Consider the following 14,926-nt stretch of genomic DNA (forward strand, 5'->3'; position numbering starts at 1 on the left):
GTCAATTTGCCAGAAACAAGTAGAGGTTACAAGGCCTGGCAGGGTAAAGGAAATGCACCAGGGGACTGCAGTTCTAGCTCCCACTCTATGCCAAACTGCAACTTTGAGCAAAGTGGGCCATCTCACAGGCCCGGATGTTCCCGGATCCTGTAAAGGGCTGGTTTAGGTGCTGGCTAAGACCCTGAGAGGGGACTGAGATTAAGTCTTAGTCTTTGACCTCACACTATACCACAGAAATTAATAGACGTTGAATTAACGTAGAAAAATTAGCAGTTTGGGGGGAAGGTTCTTTGGGGGAAGGGATGGCAAAACACAGAAAGGGCACTTGTGCATTGAAACCTGCCGGCCAGAACCAAAATCAGCTGGTAATTCAAAGCCTTGGCAGACCCTTTAGAGGTCCTTTTAAAGGGGCGTGTGGAGAACCCAGCAGCGCGGCCGCCCTTGGTGGAGAAGCGGGGCCTGGAATGCCAGTAGCCCACCAATGGCGCGGGCTGAATGGGGGAGCAGTGCTGTCACCGGCAGGGGGACACCTAGCGCGTGCTGCGCTGCCACCCGCACCGCTTTCCGCTTGTGCGCCCACCCGCCGTCACGGCCACCGCAGGCCCGGGGCCAGTCACCCGCAGGCCGAAGTCCCGCACTCGATTCGCGCCCCCTGTCCCACCTGCTGCTCGCCGCGAGACTAGTAACCGTTAGGAAGCGCTTTGCCCCGTCGGGATTTCTGCTTAATCGAGTCGGGGAAACAGCTTCCTCAGTTTAGAGTCAACTCTTCTGCGGCTGCGGCAGAAGCCAGAGACTCAGCAGCCGGACCCCAGCCTCAGCCTCAGTTTCAGCACCTCCCTCCAGGCCGCCGCTCTGCCGCCGTCTGGCCTCCTCCCGCCGGAACGCACTTCGGGCTCCCGCCACGCGGGGTCGGAAGTCTCGCGCTCTCCCCTGTGGCCTCGGAAACCGTGTCCCGCCTGGCCCCTCGGGTGGCCGCTTCCATGGGCACCGACAGGCGCGCGGCCGGGGCGCTTCTGGCGCGGGCCCGCACCCTGCACCTGCAGACCGGGAACCTGCTGAGGAGCTGGGGCCGCCTGCGGAGGAAGTGCCCTTCCACGCACAGCGAGGAGGTGAGGGCCGGCGAGCAGCGTCCGCGCAGACCCAGATTCTGGGGCAGGCTGCGGACCAGGGCAGGTGAGGAGGGAGGGCGCGCCTGGGCGCCGGGGGTGGGGAGCTGCGGCCGGGGTTGGCGCCACCTCTCGTACCATCCTACTGTCGGGGCCGAGAATCCTAAACATTTAGCGATTGCAGCTGCACACCCAGTGCCACCTCTGCCACTGCTCGAGGCGGATAGCAGAACTCTGAGACGCACTGGATCCCTCTGGGGAGTCGGGGAGCGCTAGTACGTGGCCGGGTGCCACTCCCGATCTCTTCCTCCCTTCCCCAACTTTTCCTTTCGAAAGGATTATTCCAAAGATTAACCTTTGGTAAATGAAATACTATTCACAGTACGCTTAACTTTGGTCATGTTGATATTATTGCTGTGAAGCAAATCTGCCGCATTTTATTTTCCCGAAGACTGATCACCAGTTAGTTGGAGGTGGCAGATGTTAATCTGGAAGTATGCACTTGTTACCCCTTTGTTGCTGATTGTTCCTGAGCCATTGACTGCACAGGTAATTGGTGACACGGAATAATTTTTGTACTTGAAAAATCCCAGTGTATCTGTGACTTTATGATGTGTTGGTTAAATGTAAAAATAATAAAACAAAAACTTTAGGAGCCATGCGACTTTGGGAAAGAAGCTTCAAAGTTGGGTGCCACCTTCTTCATCAGGTTGTTGTGAGAATTAAGAGATTATATATGAAAATGCTCCATATAACCATCAGAAAGAGAAATCTTGATTAAAAGAACCAATTGCCTAAACTGTCAGGTTATGACGTTATCAGCTGTTCAGAGTCAGTTTTAGCTATGTTTATATGAGAGCTGTTATCCACAGACCATAGGGGAAGTAGCAGTTGGTATGTGTGGGGAACCAGCACCTTTCAGGAGGCAGAAAACTCACTTTAATATGCACCTGAATCCCTACCCTATTCTGTGTTTGGGTTCCAGTTTTGTTTAAACCACTCACTTTGACTTTTTCTCTGAAAGATAAGTTATTTCTATATTTGGTACATAAAAGCCTTAATTTCTTTCATCACTGATAGTGATGATCAGTGTAGCTGGAAGATCTGCATGTATTTTGATAATATTGGGTGAAATTTTCTCTCTCATTATAACATATTGTAGAGTAGTGGCTTTCAAAGTTTTTTTACTCCAAATGGTAAGAAATGTATTTTACTCATGCATTCATAATTTTATATTTATATCTGTGTATCAATATATCTGAAACAGAGATCTCACAAAAAAGATGTTAACTCTTGTATACTGAGCCATCTTGATTTTTTTCTATCTTGTTTTTAATTTTTTTTTTAACACAATGCTGGGGATGGAACTCAGGGTCTCACACATGCTATGCAAGGGCTCAACCACTGAACTACACTGGGACAGTGTGCGCTGATGCATGCAGTTTTCTGAAAAACATTGTTCAGAAGATTAATTCTGGTCTTAGTGTTTTATTTGGGGTACCTCGTCAGAGTAGGACAAAACTAAAGATCCTAAAACATTTGAGGAAAATGTGAAGAAATAGCAGCATATTGTAGGGAAACTATAACAATCTAATTAGGCATGTTTTATTTCTATGTGAAGAATTTTACATGGAGTGCTCCAAATTGATATGTACCCCCTTGAAACAGCTCAACCTCATTGAAGAGATTAAAGAAAGTGAAAAAAATCATTCATTATTGAAAATATACATATTTGATAGTGTTTAATTCTTAAAAGGTCTTTTCTAGTTCTAATGCTTTTTTGATTCTATGATCTTTTCCCATAGTTTTGTGTTTCACTAGAGTTTTATGAAATCAAATATTTTACAAATTGTATTTATGACAGTGCTGAGGATCAAAACTAGGGCTAAATATTATTTTTAAATGGGTCATTGTAAGATAGTTTTGACCTTTCCGTTGTTGAGTATTTGATCAGTTGAGTTGTGGTATTTTTAAAATTCTTAAGCCATTCCAGATTTAATATAGACTACATTGTGGTGATAGTTATCTTTAGTGATACTGTATATGTGATGATGAAGAAAGCAGGAAACAAAAAGGTATAAGGCTAATATTCAGTCAATATAGATAGCATGTAACTTACAATAAACATCAGTTTGTGATATAGTCAATGAATTTCTTATATGATTATAACTTTAGACTTTTCTATAATTTATCCTGAAATTTGCAGAAACCAAGATTAATTAAAGAGATGGTTTCAGAAAAGGGATGTATACTCTGGAAATATCTTTCTGAGTTGAAGAATTCATCAGGAAAGCCTTGAATGTGAAATCATCCAGAGAAAAATTTCTTAGAATTCTCCTGCAATTTGAGCCAAAGCAGTCCTGATCAAATAGTTAACTCCATCAGTCCTGTTTCCTCAACAGTTACTGATTTATCTGGAAAGATTATTAATTAATTTTTATCTACTGACCTCAAGTTGATTAGAAATACATTTTGCATAAAGATATAGATTTTGTAACTTGAATTCAAGTAAGTTATTTTGGATAGCACATAAATTATTGTTGTGGGTTATAAATCCTAACATAAGTGGCTGTTAAATTAATAACCGGTTTTCCCTTGTGATTATTAATATTAAGAATTGGTAAAGTGTTGTGTCAGTTTTCATCATAAGCAATTATTGTTTAGAAGTTTAGTCTCTGTTGTCCCTGTTCAAAAAGTGCTTTTGCAGTTCAGGGGCTTGCTCTCATTGCTCATTTCTTTCTTTTTTTTTTTTTTTTTGGTTGATTCCCTAAAGAATGTAAAGTACTGTAACCTTTGTTATCTTTTAAGAGTGATTTCAAACTGCTGGTGTTAGCCAATTAGTGGTCACAAATCAGTTTAGTGAGTCATAGAACAGCGTATTTTTTTAAATTAATAGAATAAAAGCCACTAGAGTACTGGCATGTAGTGAGCATAAATATTGTTTTGTGAATCTTTTGTTCCTTCATATGGAGGTAGGTCTTCTTTCACTCCCTAAGTGAATATACGTCTTACTTAGGACCATTGTCAAGTAAGTTTGAAATACTTTGACATAAGAGATATAAATGGAATAAACTCCTTAATGAATTTACAACATGCTATTGTGGATAGCATATTGGATAAATAATATTTGTTTATCCAAGAAAACATTCAAGACAATTTAGAGGTATACTGAGGTGTTAGGAAATGACTCATGGACTATCATTATGCACATTGACTTCTGTAAGGTACAGCTGTCCTGTGAGTCTCAGACTTAAGAGTACATAGTAATTACTTGTGATGCCTGGATGCTCTTGGAGAGAGTTCATCACGTCTAGGATTGAGCTCGAAAGTTTGAGTCTTTATAATAAATTCCACAGGTGATTTTGATGTAGAAGTTCCTCTAGCCACACTTATTCTGTTGCTTGTCTTCAAGGAATGTAGCATAATGGTTAATAAGAATTTTAGTTTCTCTGGCTTAAATCCAAGTTCTTCTGTTTATAATCTTATTTTTTACAAGTTTTTGTTAATTTTTTGTTCTAAAATATTTTTTAGTTGTATATAGATACAATATCTTTGTTTATTTTTATGTGGTGCTGAGGATCGAACCCAGTGCCTCACGCATGTGAGGCAAGTGCTCTACCACTGAGCCTATAACCCCAGCCCTATAACCTTATTCTTATTTTTTGTTTCTTTATGAATGCTTCTAAGTTTTAGAAGTTTAAAGTTTCATTGGTACAAAAACAATGTAAAAATAATTAGACTTGCTTTGGGTCAAGAATGAGAATTAAGAGTCGAATGAAAACAAGTCTGAATTTATCTGTTGAAGGCAACAAAAACCTTGTAGAATTAAACTTTAGGTTTGCGTGATAAATTCTATTGATGTCTTTTTTTCCTAATTAATTTACCAAATTATGTATTCTTGTTGTAGATGTAGGGTGAGTGAATAGAGTTTGATTAACAGTTTTAAAATGTATTCCCTTTGCAGCTCTAAGATTGTATTAGGGGCTGGGATTGTGGCTCAGTGGTAAAGCGCTCGTCTAGCACTTGTGAGGCCCTGGGTTTGATCCTCAGCACCACATAAAAATAAATAAACAAAATTTTTTTAAAAAGATTGTATTGAAAAGACCTTGAATGAGTAGAAATCCCAATCAGTCAGATTTGGTCAGGGTAAGTGGAAAATGACTGCAGAAATCCTGCAGATCAAAAGGGCAGTGAAGTAAGCAGGCAGTTAACTTCCTAAGTTTGGGAGAGAAGTCAAATAGGCAATGAGCCATCAAACCCCTTGTGGCTGAATTGCTGAGATGGCATGCTGATCCAGTTCTAAAGTGAACAATAAGGAACTATATTTCATTAAATGTCAATATATGACTATTATCATAAATGTTAATATAAGAGTACCTGTCTGTAACCACCCTGAAATCCAAACTCCTTTAAAAGTGTGAAAGAGAACATGTGCTGGAAACACTTGTTCTCTTGTGCATACTGCAGATTTATAACTCTATAGCTACTATGCAGACATTGAGTAATGTCTTTGATTTCTGCTTCTCTGAAATGACCATTTACCCTATGTATGCCTGACTTGTAACTGAATTCCTGGTATGTACGAGGTAATGTAATGTGCTTGTGAATCATGGGAAAGGCCTCACTGTTTGCTTTGTTAAATCTTGTCATGTAAATTAATGTTTCTTACTGATATATAATAACATTTTTTAATCATTATCCTTATAAATTATTCATTATAATGCATTAGAATGGCCGTTGCTTTTTTTAGAACATTGCACTCAGGGAAAAAATTGTTGAAAAATGTTGGTGATTACAAGACTAAGCATACAATCTAGGTAGATATTTATCAATTGAATTGATCTTTTCAAACAACTAGCTTTTTGGTTACATTGATTTATGTCTTTATCGTTATTTCTTTTTACTTTGGATGTAATTTTCTCTGTTTTCTAGGTTCTCCATGGTAGTGAAGATAACAGTAGACATTTACAACATACTTAGCATCATCAACCCATTTGATGTTGGCAGGTTCTTGGTCTTGAAAATGGAGGTGGACTTTCCATTGATGACAAGCTTCCTGTTCTCAGCCTTGACTGTGTCATTGAACTTGCCATGAGTGGATTCATACTGGAACCAGGTAGGCATGCAATTGAGGTCAATGAAGGGGTCGCTTCTGGCAACAACATCCATTTTGCCAAAGTTCAAAACAGACCTGGTAGAGAGGTGCCCAGTATGGCCACATCCATTTATTTACACCTTGACTACCATATCACAGGGATGTAGCAGCACTGCATGAGACAAGAAGATGCAGCTGTCCAACAGGGATGAGCAGAGAGACTTTCTGGAAAGCTTGGAATTACTGGTTTAGGCCCTTCCTTTTAAAAATTGTTTGTTTGTTTGTTTTTGCCATACTAGAGACTGAACCCAGGTCCTTGAGCATGCCACATGTGCTTTACCACTGAGGTCCTTCCCCAGCCCCAGACTCTTCCTTTTTAAAATGAAGCATCTAAAACTATGTTTCTCTAACCATAGTTTTTATTGTAAAAATTTCCATATTTTGAAATGTGTTTTTTTTTTTCATTCAGTTTAGAATATTTTAAAATTTCCCTTGTGGGAATTTGACCCATGTATTATTTAAAGGATGTTTTATAATTTCCAAATATTTGTGGATTCCATAGGCATCTTTCATTTATTGATTTTTAATTTAATTTTGTTTGGGTCAAAGAACATATACTGATTTCAGTCCTCTTAAATTTATGAATACTTGTTTTATGGTCCTCCATGTGGTCTCTTTTAGTGAACATTCCATATGCATTTGAAAAGAATGCCATTGTTTGGTAGTATTTTCTGTGAATGTCTGTCAGGTCAAATAGGGATAGTATTGTTAAATCTTCTGTATCCCTAATAATCTTTTGTCACTTTTGTTTTAATTACTGAGAGAATTGTTACTATTTGAAGTAAAAATTTGGGATTCTTCTGTTTTCCCTTATATTTCTGTCAGATTTTGCCTTATATATATCCTGGACCTCTATTTTTAGGTGCATATCTTCTTAGTATCCATACGACTTTAGGGTGAAATGACTCATTTATTATTATGAAATGTTAATTTTCATGCTTGGCAAAATTTATTATCTGATATAACAGAGCCACTTTAGCTTTCTTATGATTAGTGTTTGTGTGGCATATCTTTTTCTGTTTTTCTGTTGTTTTGCTTTCATGTGTCTTCATATTTCAAGTCTATTTTTTATATGCAGGAGGTAGTCAGTTCTTATTATTTTACTCAATCTGAGAATATCTGCCTTTTATAGGGGAATTTAAAGTGCATTTAATTATTGACATGATTTGGTTTAAGGCTGCCACTTTGCTGTTTCTCATTTGTTCCATCTACTATTGGCTTCTTTTTCTTGTGCTGCTATCTTTGGATTAGGATTTTGAAATTCTATTTATGCTTACTTATTAATTGTACTGCTGGAAATTTTAACTTATGTTTTTAAATTATTATAATATATCTTTGAATAATACTTTGCTATTTCACATATAGGAAGCTTCCTGTGTATTTTCATTTTCTCCTTCTTTACACCATTTTCATGCATTTTACTTCTGTATATGTTTCGAATGCCACAGCACATCATTACTGTACATGTTTTAAACCACCTTTTAAAGAAATGTGCTTGTTTTGAAACTTGACTGGGGTGGTTTTCATTACAGCTGGGTTAGATGTACTACAGGGCATGTTTTTCTGAGATCTCCGCTTGGGTAGGTATTCAATGGGTTACTGTGCACTGGCAAATGAGAACTCATAGATCTCCCGGGTCTTCAGGGAACCTGGGAATTGTACAGATATAGCCCCCTTAAAATTCTTTGCCCATCATTTTGGAGTTTTGGCCTACACATGTGTATATCTTGATATTCAGCATGAGAATTAAGGAATTCCCTATGTGAATCTCTGGATCCCTTCCTCCTTCCACATTCTCCTTCTCTGGTGTCTGTTCTATGGTGTCTAACCACCCCAGTTTCCTGGAACTATGATCCCTAACCACCCCATTTTCCTGGAACTATGATCTCTATCTCTTAGCAAGACTGCACACTCTGCCTGGCTTCCCCCTTTCTGTTTTTGGTCTGTAGGTAAGCAGAAAGTTGGGGAGATTGTAAGGCTGCCCTCGTTTACTTATGATTCTCTCTCTCAGGAATTACAATCCTGTGCTGTGTGTATTTCAGTATTTGAAAACAACATTTATTTTGTGCAGGTTTCTATTGTTGACTACAGTGGAAGGGTAAGCCTGGTTTTATTAATTCTTGCACTTGATATATCTTTTAAGGATTTTTTTAAATCTAGAGATTTGTTGTTCCACCTGTTTTCTTGCAGCTTAATTTGTTGAAGAAATGTGTTGTTTGTCAAATAGAGTGGCCCACAGTCCACGTTTTTATGCATCATGTGGCATAATTTCATGTTTCTCTGTCCTAAAGCTTACAAAGTAGTTAGATTTAAAATAGGTCTCTTAACCTTTTGACACTGTTAACCATTTGGGGCTGATAATTCTTTGTTAAGGATAGAGGCTCTCCTGTGCATGTAGGCTGTTAAGTAGTATGCCGTAGTCCGGCTGCGGCAAAATAACCGGGGGGTGAGGAACAACTTGTGAACGTTGATACAGCAGGAGTAGGAGCCGTTTATTGCAGGACAGGAGCAGTATTTATACATTCCACACAGCTTATCTAATTAGCATAAACTAGATACATCAGTCAACCAATCAGGAATCTCCACACTTAATGGCTTGTTTTTGTTACTTCTCAAACCACTCCCTCTGACATTTTGCCAGGCACCATCCAGACTTGTTTACGAACTTTAACATTCCCCTGGCAAAATGCCAGGTGTTATTTTGACTTGTTTACAGACTCTAACAGTAGTATCCTTGGCCTCTTGTCCGTAGAACTCCCTTAGACAACCAAAACAAACAAACAAATAAACAAACAACAACAAAAATATCCAAACAACAAAAACTCCAGATCTCCAGACCTTGTCAAATGTTTTACTAGCAAACCCATGTTCTGTATGAAAAGTAGATTACCTAAACTACAAAATTAACAATATGGTTTATGTCACCACTGCAGATTAAAGATCATTCAGTCTAGAACCAGACACTTTGAAGAGAACACGTGAACAAGATTTTAGGAATATTTAATCTAAGGCTACACAGAATGGGTGACTCAAAAGCAAACTATAGAGGATGTGAATTTCCTTTTGAGAAGGAAAAATACTAGAGACAATAATAAAATACTAAAAAACACAAGTAATTTCTTTTAAATGATGGATTTTTCTGATACTTGTTGAATAACTTAAGATGCTGGACTTATGCAGTAGACACAAAATGGTTTTTCTTTTGGAGAGGCACTTTATAAATTTATTGTACACCAAGAATTTTGGACTTTCAGAAAAGTTATTATTTCAGTAATGCAATTTTCATGCTTAACATTTATTTCCCTGATATAAAATTAAACACAAGTCAGAGGAGATGAATAAAATAATCCTTTTAATTTAAAAGTGAGCTGGAAGCAGTGCTGTACACCTATAAGCCCAATGAGTGGGAGGATCTTCACATCCATCTTTCCCATTGGGATCTTTTTTGGAAGTTTGGTGATGTTTCCTGGAATTTCACTGTGACTGGTACCTAGGTAAAGAAACTAACATCCCGTGTTCCATATTTACTTTTTCTTAACACACTTAACCTCGTCTAGGCCGTGGTTGTTTACTACTTTGGGTGGGGAAGGGGGCCTAAAGGTGCAGGGACACCCTTCTTCCCTTTCTTTCTGCCCCCTCTGTTGCATGGTTAGCATTGTTATCCTTCTCTGTCCTTCCCTTGTTACTGTCCCTTCTGTTTTCTTTCACCTTTTCCCAACTGTGATCCTAGGGTAAGTCATGTGCTTTGCAAAATTGGAATTGATAAGCTGGGAAATTGCAGCTGCTATAAGGAGAACATGACCCAGTGAGTTTGTTGCCCTGGATGTCCCAGGACACTGTCAATGATAAAATCTCCTTTTCCAGAGGCAGCCCAGCTTCTGTGGAAACCAAGTAGACCAGGACTCTCCTTGTTTTGAGTTAGATGGGTGCCTGGTTTATCTCATTTTCACGACTATCACTCTCTTAGAGACCAAGGATGGGGGTCCACACTGAGTCATTTGGATCTTTGACTTCCACTGAGTTCTTTGGATCTTCTGGGGGAAGGGAGGTGTGTTGGGTGTTTTGTGAACATTTCAAGACCATTTCAAAACAGCAGACAGCTTTTTGTTCTATGTCTATCTTTTCCTCTTTGGATTAACTTCTCCTTATTGAGTTTGGGAGTAGGGGTCTCTCTCTTCATGAAAAAGAATTCAAAATTAGATGCAAGGTGAGTATTAAGGATAGGTAAATAAATCACAGCTCATTATAGATGTATATCTTAGAGATTTAGATCCTTTTTTTTCCCCAGTGATTTCTTTAGGCAGTTTGCCTACTTAAAAATGCTTCCTTACTGTTAAAAACTGTACAAGTGAGAAACTGTGACACTTAAGCCTCATTAGGTTTACAATACATATAGCTCTGGTCTCATGATTTTGATAAGACTTTTAAGAATGAATTTAAAGAAAGCAAGATAGGCCCAGACAGAAAAGTTTCAGTCCCCAAGTTGGCAGGATATCAAACTTTGGCTGAGATGAAGAAATCACTATTCAGTGAATGTATGGTCACTGCAGCTCCCTCCACCTCCATAAAATAGAACAACCATCTCAGTTATCAGCACCTTCACTTCCCAGCTGTGAAAGCCCTTGACCAAGAATGTGGGCTTTTAAAAGTGCTCTTGGTCCCAGTGGGTTAGTACTACCATTGAACAAAGATGATTCCCAAAGGGTATCCTGGAAAGATTTTGATTTCTGTACATGATAATTTATTCAGCATTCACTCTGAAAATTTAGCAGGATCTCACTTTATGCTAGATAGAGTCCCTGTAGAACCTTTCCATTTATTGAGTGGCAGTATACAATAACCAAAAACTAGAGCCCAAGGCATAAAGTGATAGAAGTATGAGGAATCCCCAGTGGAAAAGTACAGGGATGATAATTTTCACTGGAGGAAATGAAAAGGCATTTTGGAAGAAGTGATGTTTATATGTGAGTTTGAAGGTAAATAGTAACTTTAATTAGCACAGAAGGTAAAGGGTCCTTCCTGTGCAGAATTGCTGGTTATCTCTAGTGTATACCAGGAGTCACTGATCCAACTTAGATGATTCTGCCTTGAAGTTTTGAAGGCTACTTTGTTTGCTGTGTATTTTTAATTTCCCATTCACTTCCAGCATGATAATAAACCACACACATAAGACACATTCATGTGTGTAATGAAATAAGGGGGTTAAGAAGGTTGGGAGCACATTCTGGTCTTTTTGTAGAAGGTGGTATGTGTTTTATTTATTTTCTTTACTATTATGGTGGTAAGTAAATGAGCGAGCCACCTTGTTCATAAAGCAGATATCTGGCAATAATGCCTCCCTATATAAGAATTTTACTTTTCTTGAAGAATGCATCAGGGTGTGTTGCCGAGAAAGTTTTCAAATGTTAGAAACTGTAAACCATTACACAAACCTATTGACTACATGGTAGAAGATAACTGAACTCATCATTTCTGATTATAGGGACAAAACTGTAAATGTAAAAAATAGAAGCTAACTGACATATGGCTGCACATTGGGTACAGTGAGTGCTGTAATATTGATCTTTCTCTTAAAAGTGAGGGATTGGTAACCTATAGGGACACTATAAGACAATAGGGCAGAAGCTGTAATACAGTGCAAGAGAGGAAGACTCATAGACATTGTGAAAAAACAAGGGAGGAAAGTGCCCCAAACAAACCAAGATACTACAACAGTAGAATCCATAAATAGCACAGTAGATGAAATGTCAGAGAAGGAGTTCAGAATATACATAACTAAAATGACTTGGGAATTAAAGACAACCTAAGTGAGCAGATACAGGCAAAAATTGATCACTCCAACAGTGAGATAAGAGAACAAATACAGGTTGCAAGAGATTGCTTCAAGAAAGAGATGGAGATACTGAAAAACAAACAAACGGAAATCCTTGAAATTAAAGAAACAATAAGCCAATTAAAAAATTCGATAGCATTACCAACAGACTAGATCATGTGGAAGTCAGGACCTCAGACAATGAAGACAAAATATACAATTTTGAAAATAAAGTTGACCTTATAGTGAAGATAGTAAGAAACCATGAACAAAATATCCAAGAATTATGGGATGCCATCAAAAGACCAAATTTAAGATTTATTGGGATAGAGGAAGGTTCAGCGATTTAAACCAAAGGAATGTACAATCTCTTCAATGAAATAATAGCAGAAAAATTCCCAAGCATGAAGAATGAGCTGGAAAATCAAATACAAGAGGCCTTCAGGACACTAAATATACAAAATTACAACAGATCTACATCAAGACACATTATAATGAAAATGCCTGGCATTCAGAATAATGATAGAATTTTAAAGGCCACAAGAGAGAAAAATCAGATTACCTATAAGGGAAGACCAATTCGGATCTCAGCAGATTTTTCAACCCAGACTCTCAAAGCCAGGAGATCCTGGAACAACATATACCAAGCTCTAAAAGTTAATGGATGCCAACCAAGAATCTAATATCCAGCAAAATTAAGCTTCAAATTTGACAATGAACTAAAAACCTTCCATGACGAACAAAAGCTAAAAGAATTTACAACAAGAAAGCCTGCACTACTTAGCAAAATATTCCATGAGGAACAAATGAAAATCTGCAAAAGGAAGAACTACAATAAAGGAAAAGCCAACCAAGGGAGAAACCAAGAAAAGCTAAATACCCAAAATAAACAAAAATGACCAGTAATACAATTCATGTCTCTTTCAACCCTTTTGAATAAATATTGACACATAAAAATTTTAACTACAATATCATCTAATTTTTCATATTTTTGTTTATTTTGAATTTTTTGTTTTCCATTTCTCTTCACAAAGTTACACAAATATTTTCTTTAAAAGTTTTAGCATTACATTCCATAAACTTGGAGAGATAGGAGATGAAAGAAGAGAAAGCCATTATGAAAAACTTGTAGGATAAGGTGATGTAACTGAAGTTATTCCCACCAAAAGCATGTAGAAACCAACTCACAGTCTAATAGAGTCTTATAGGGAGAAATAAAACACTTCACTCTACTCTTGTATATTCTAAATTTATCTCTTTGGTGTGCCTTTCTTAATGAACTCAGCAAGAAACTACATAACAAGGGGACTTATCATGCAGCCTATAGCTGTGTCTCACCAAAAGGTTAAAGATGGAAAAAGGAGCTGATATGGCAGCCAATGGTTACATGAGGCTACTGAGTATTTGAAATGTGTCTAGTCTGAATTGAAGTATGCGACGTGTTCAGTAGACATTAGATTCCAAAGAATTACTAGGACAAACAAAATGAACATGAACTAACTTACCAACAGTTATTTTCTTTGAAAATTATGTTGGTAATCTATTGGGTTAAATGAAAATATATCAAAATTAATTTCTCTGTTTGTTTAAAAAGAGACATAAAGGAGAACAAGGTAGCATATTCTGTATCTTCACTGTAGTTCTATATATCCATGTTTATATGTTATAATTTTTTATATTTGTGTTTTCAGAATTTATTTAACTACAAAACTCAATAGGGCAAATTATACCATATATAAATTATATCTCAACAAACATGACTTTAAAAGACTTCATGAAATCTAGTTCATGAAGTATTTTAACAGTATTGGGCACATACTAACCACCTGATTCATTAAAACAGCCAGCATCAAGCTGTTTCATAATAGGGTAGGGAAGGGGAACATGGGAAGAATAGTTGAACTCTAGATAGGGCAAAGAAGTGGGAGGGGAAGGTAGGGGGCATGGGGTTAGAAATGATGGTGGAATGCGATGGACATCATTACCGTAAGTACAGGTATGAAGATACTAATGGTGTGAATATACTTTGTGTACAATCAGAGATATGAAAATTGTGCTCTATATATGTAATATGAATTGTAATACATTTCATTGTCATATATAACAAATCAGAATAAATAATAAATAAATAATTTGGAATTAACCAAAGAATATTGACTAAAGGAACTTTAAAAGCTATTAAAAATTTTTCATGTACTTGTTGATTGATTGTATGTCCTCCTCTGAGAAGTGTCTGTTCAGGTCTTTGGCCCATTTATTGATTGGGTTATTTGTTTTCTTATTGTTTAATTTTTTGAATTCTTAGTATACTCTGGATATTAGGGCTCTATCTGAAGTGTGAGGAGTAAAAATTTGTTCCCAGGATGTAGGCTCCCTATTTACCTCTCTTATTGTTTCCTTTGCTGAGAAAAAACTTTTTAGTTTGAATAAGTCCCATTTATTGATTCTGTTTTTAACTCTTGTGCTATGGGTGTCCTATTAAGGAATTTGGAGCCCGACCCCACAGTATGTAGATTGGAGCCAACTTTTTCTTCTATCAGACACAGAGTCTCTGTTTTGATATCAAGCTCCTTGATCCATTTTGAGTTAACTTTTGTGCATGGCGAGAGAAAGGGATTCAGATTCATTTTGTTGCATATGGATTTCCAGTTTTCCCAGCACCATTTGTTGAAGATGCTATCCTTTCTCCATTGCATGCTTTTGGCACCTTTGTCTAATATAAGGTAGTTGTAATTTTGTGGATTGGTCTCTGTGTCCTCTATTCTGTACCATTGGTCCACCCGCCTGTTTTGGTACCATTACCATGCTGTTTTTGTTACTATTGCTCTGTAGTATAGTTTAAAATCTGGTATC

The 14,926-nt window shown here is 37.7% G+C and overlaps 1 protein-coding gene across 1 annotated transcript in view; it reads left to right on the forward strand.

Annotated features, from left to right (window-relative positions):
- The first annotated feature begins 721 nt into the window (after positions 1-721).
- Positions 722-14,926, forward strand: part of Gclm (glutamate-cysteine ligase modifier subunit) — a 262,266-nt gene continuing 248,061 nt past the window's right edge. The window contains exon 1 of the mRNA XM_048814418.1: positions 722-1,109. Coding sequence (XP_048670375.1) covers positions 981-1,109 — 129 coding nt within the window. The 5' untranslated portion in view covers positions 722-980. The remainder of the gene's footprint in view (positions 1,110-14,926) is intronic.

Source organism: Marmota marmota, unplaced genomic scaffold (genome assembly GCF_001458135.2).
Source record: "Marmota marmota marmota unplaced genomic scaffold, marMar, whole genome shotgun sequence".
Classification (NCBI taxonomy): domain Eukaryota; kingdom Metazoa; phylum Chordata; class Mammalia; order Rodentia; family Sciuridae; genus Marmota; species Marmota marmota.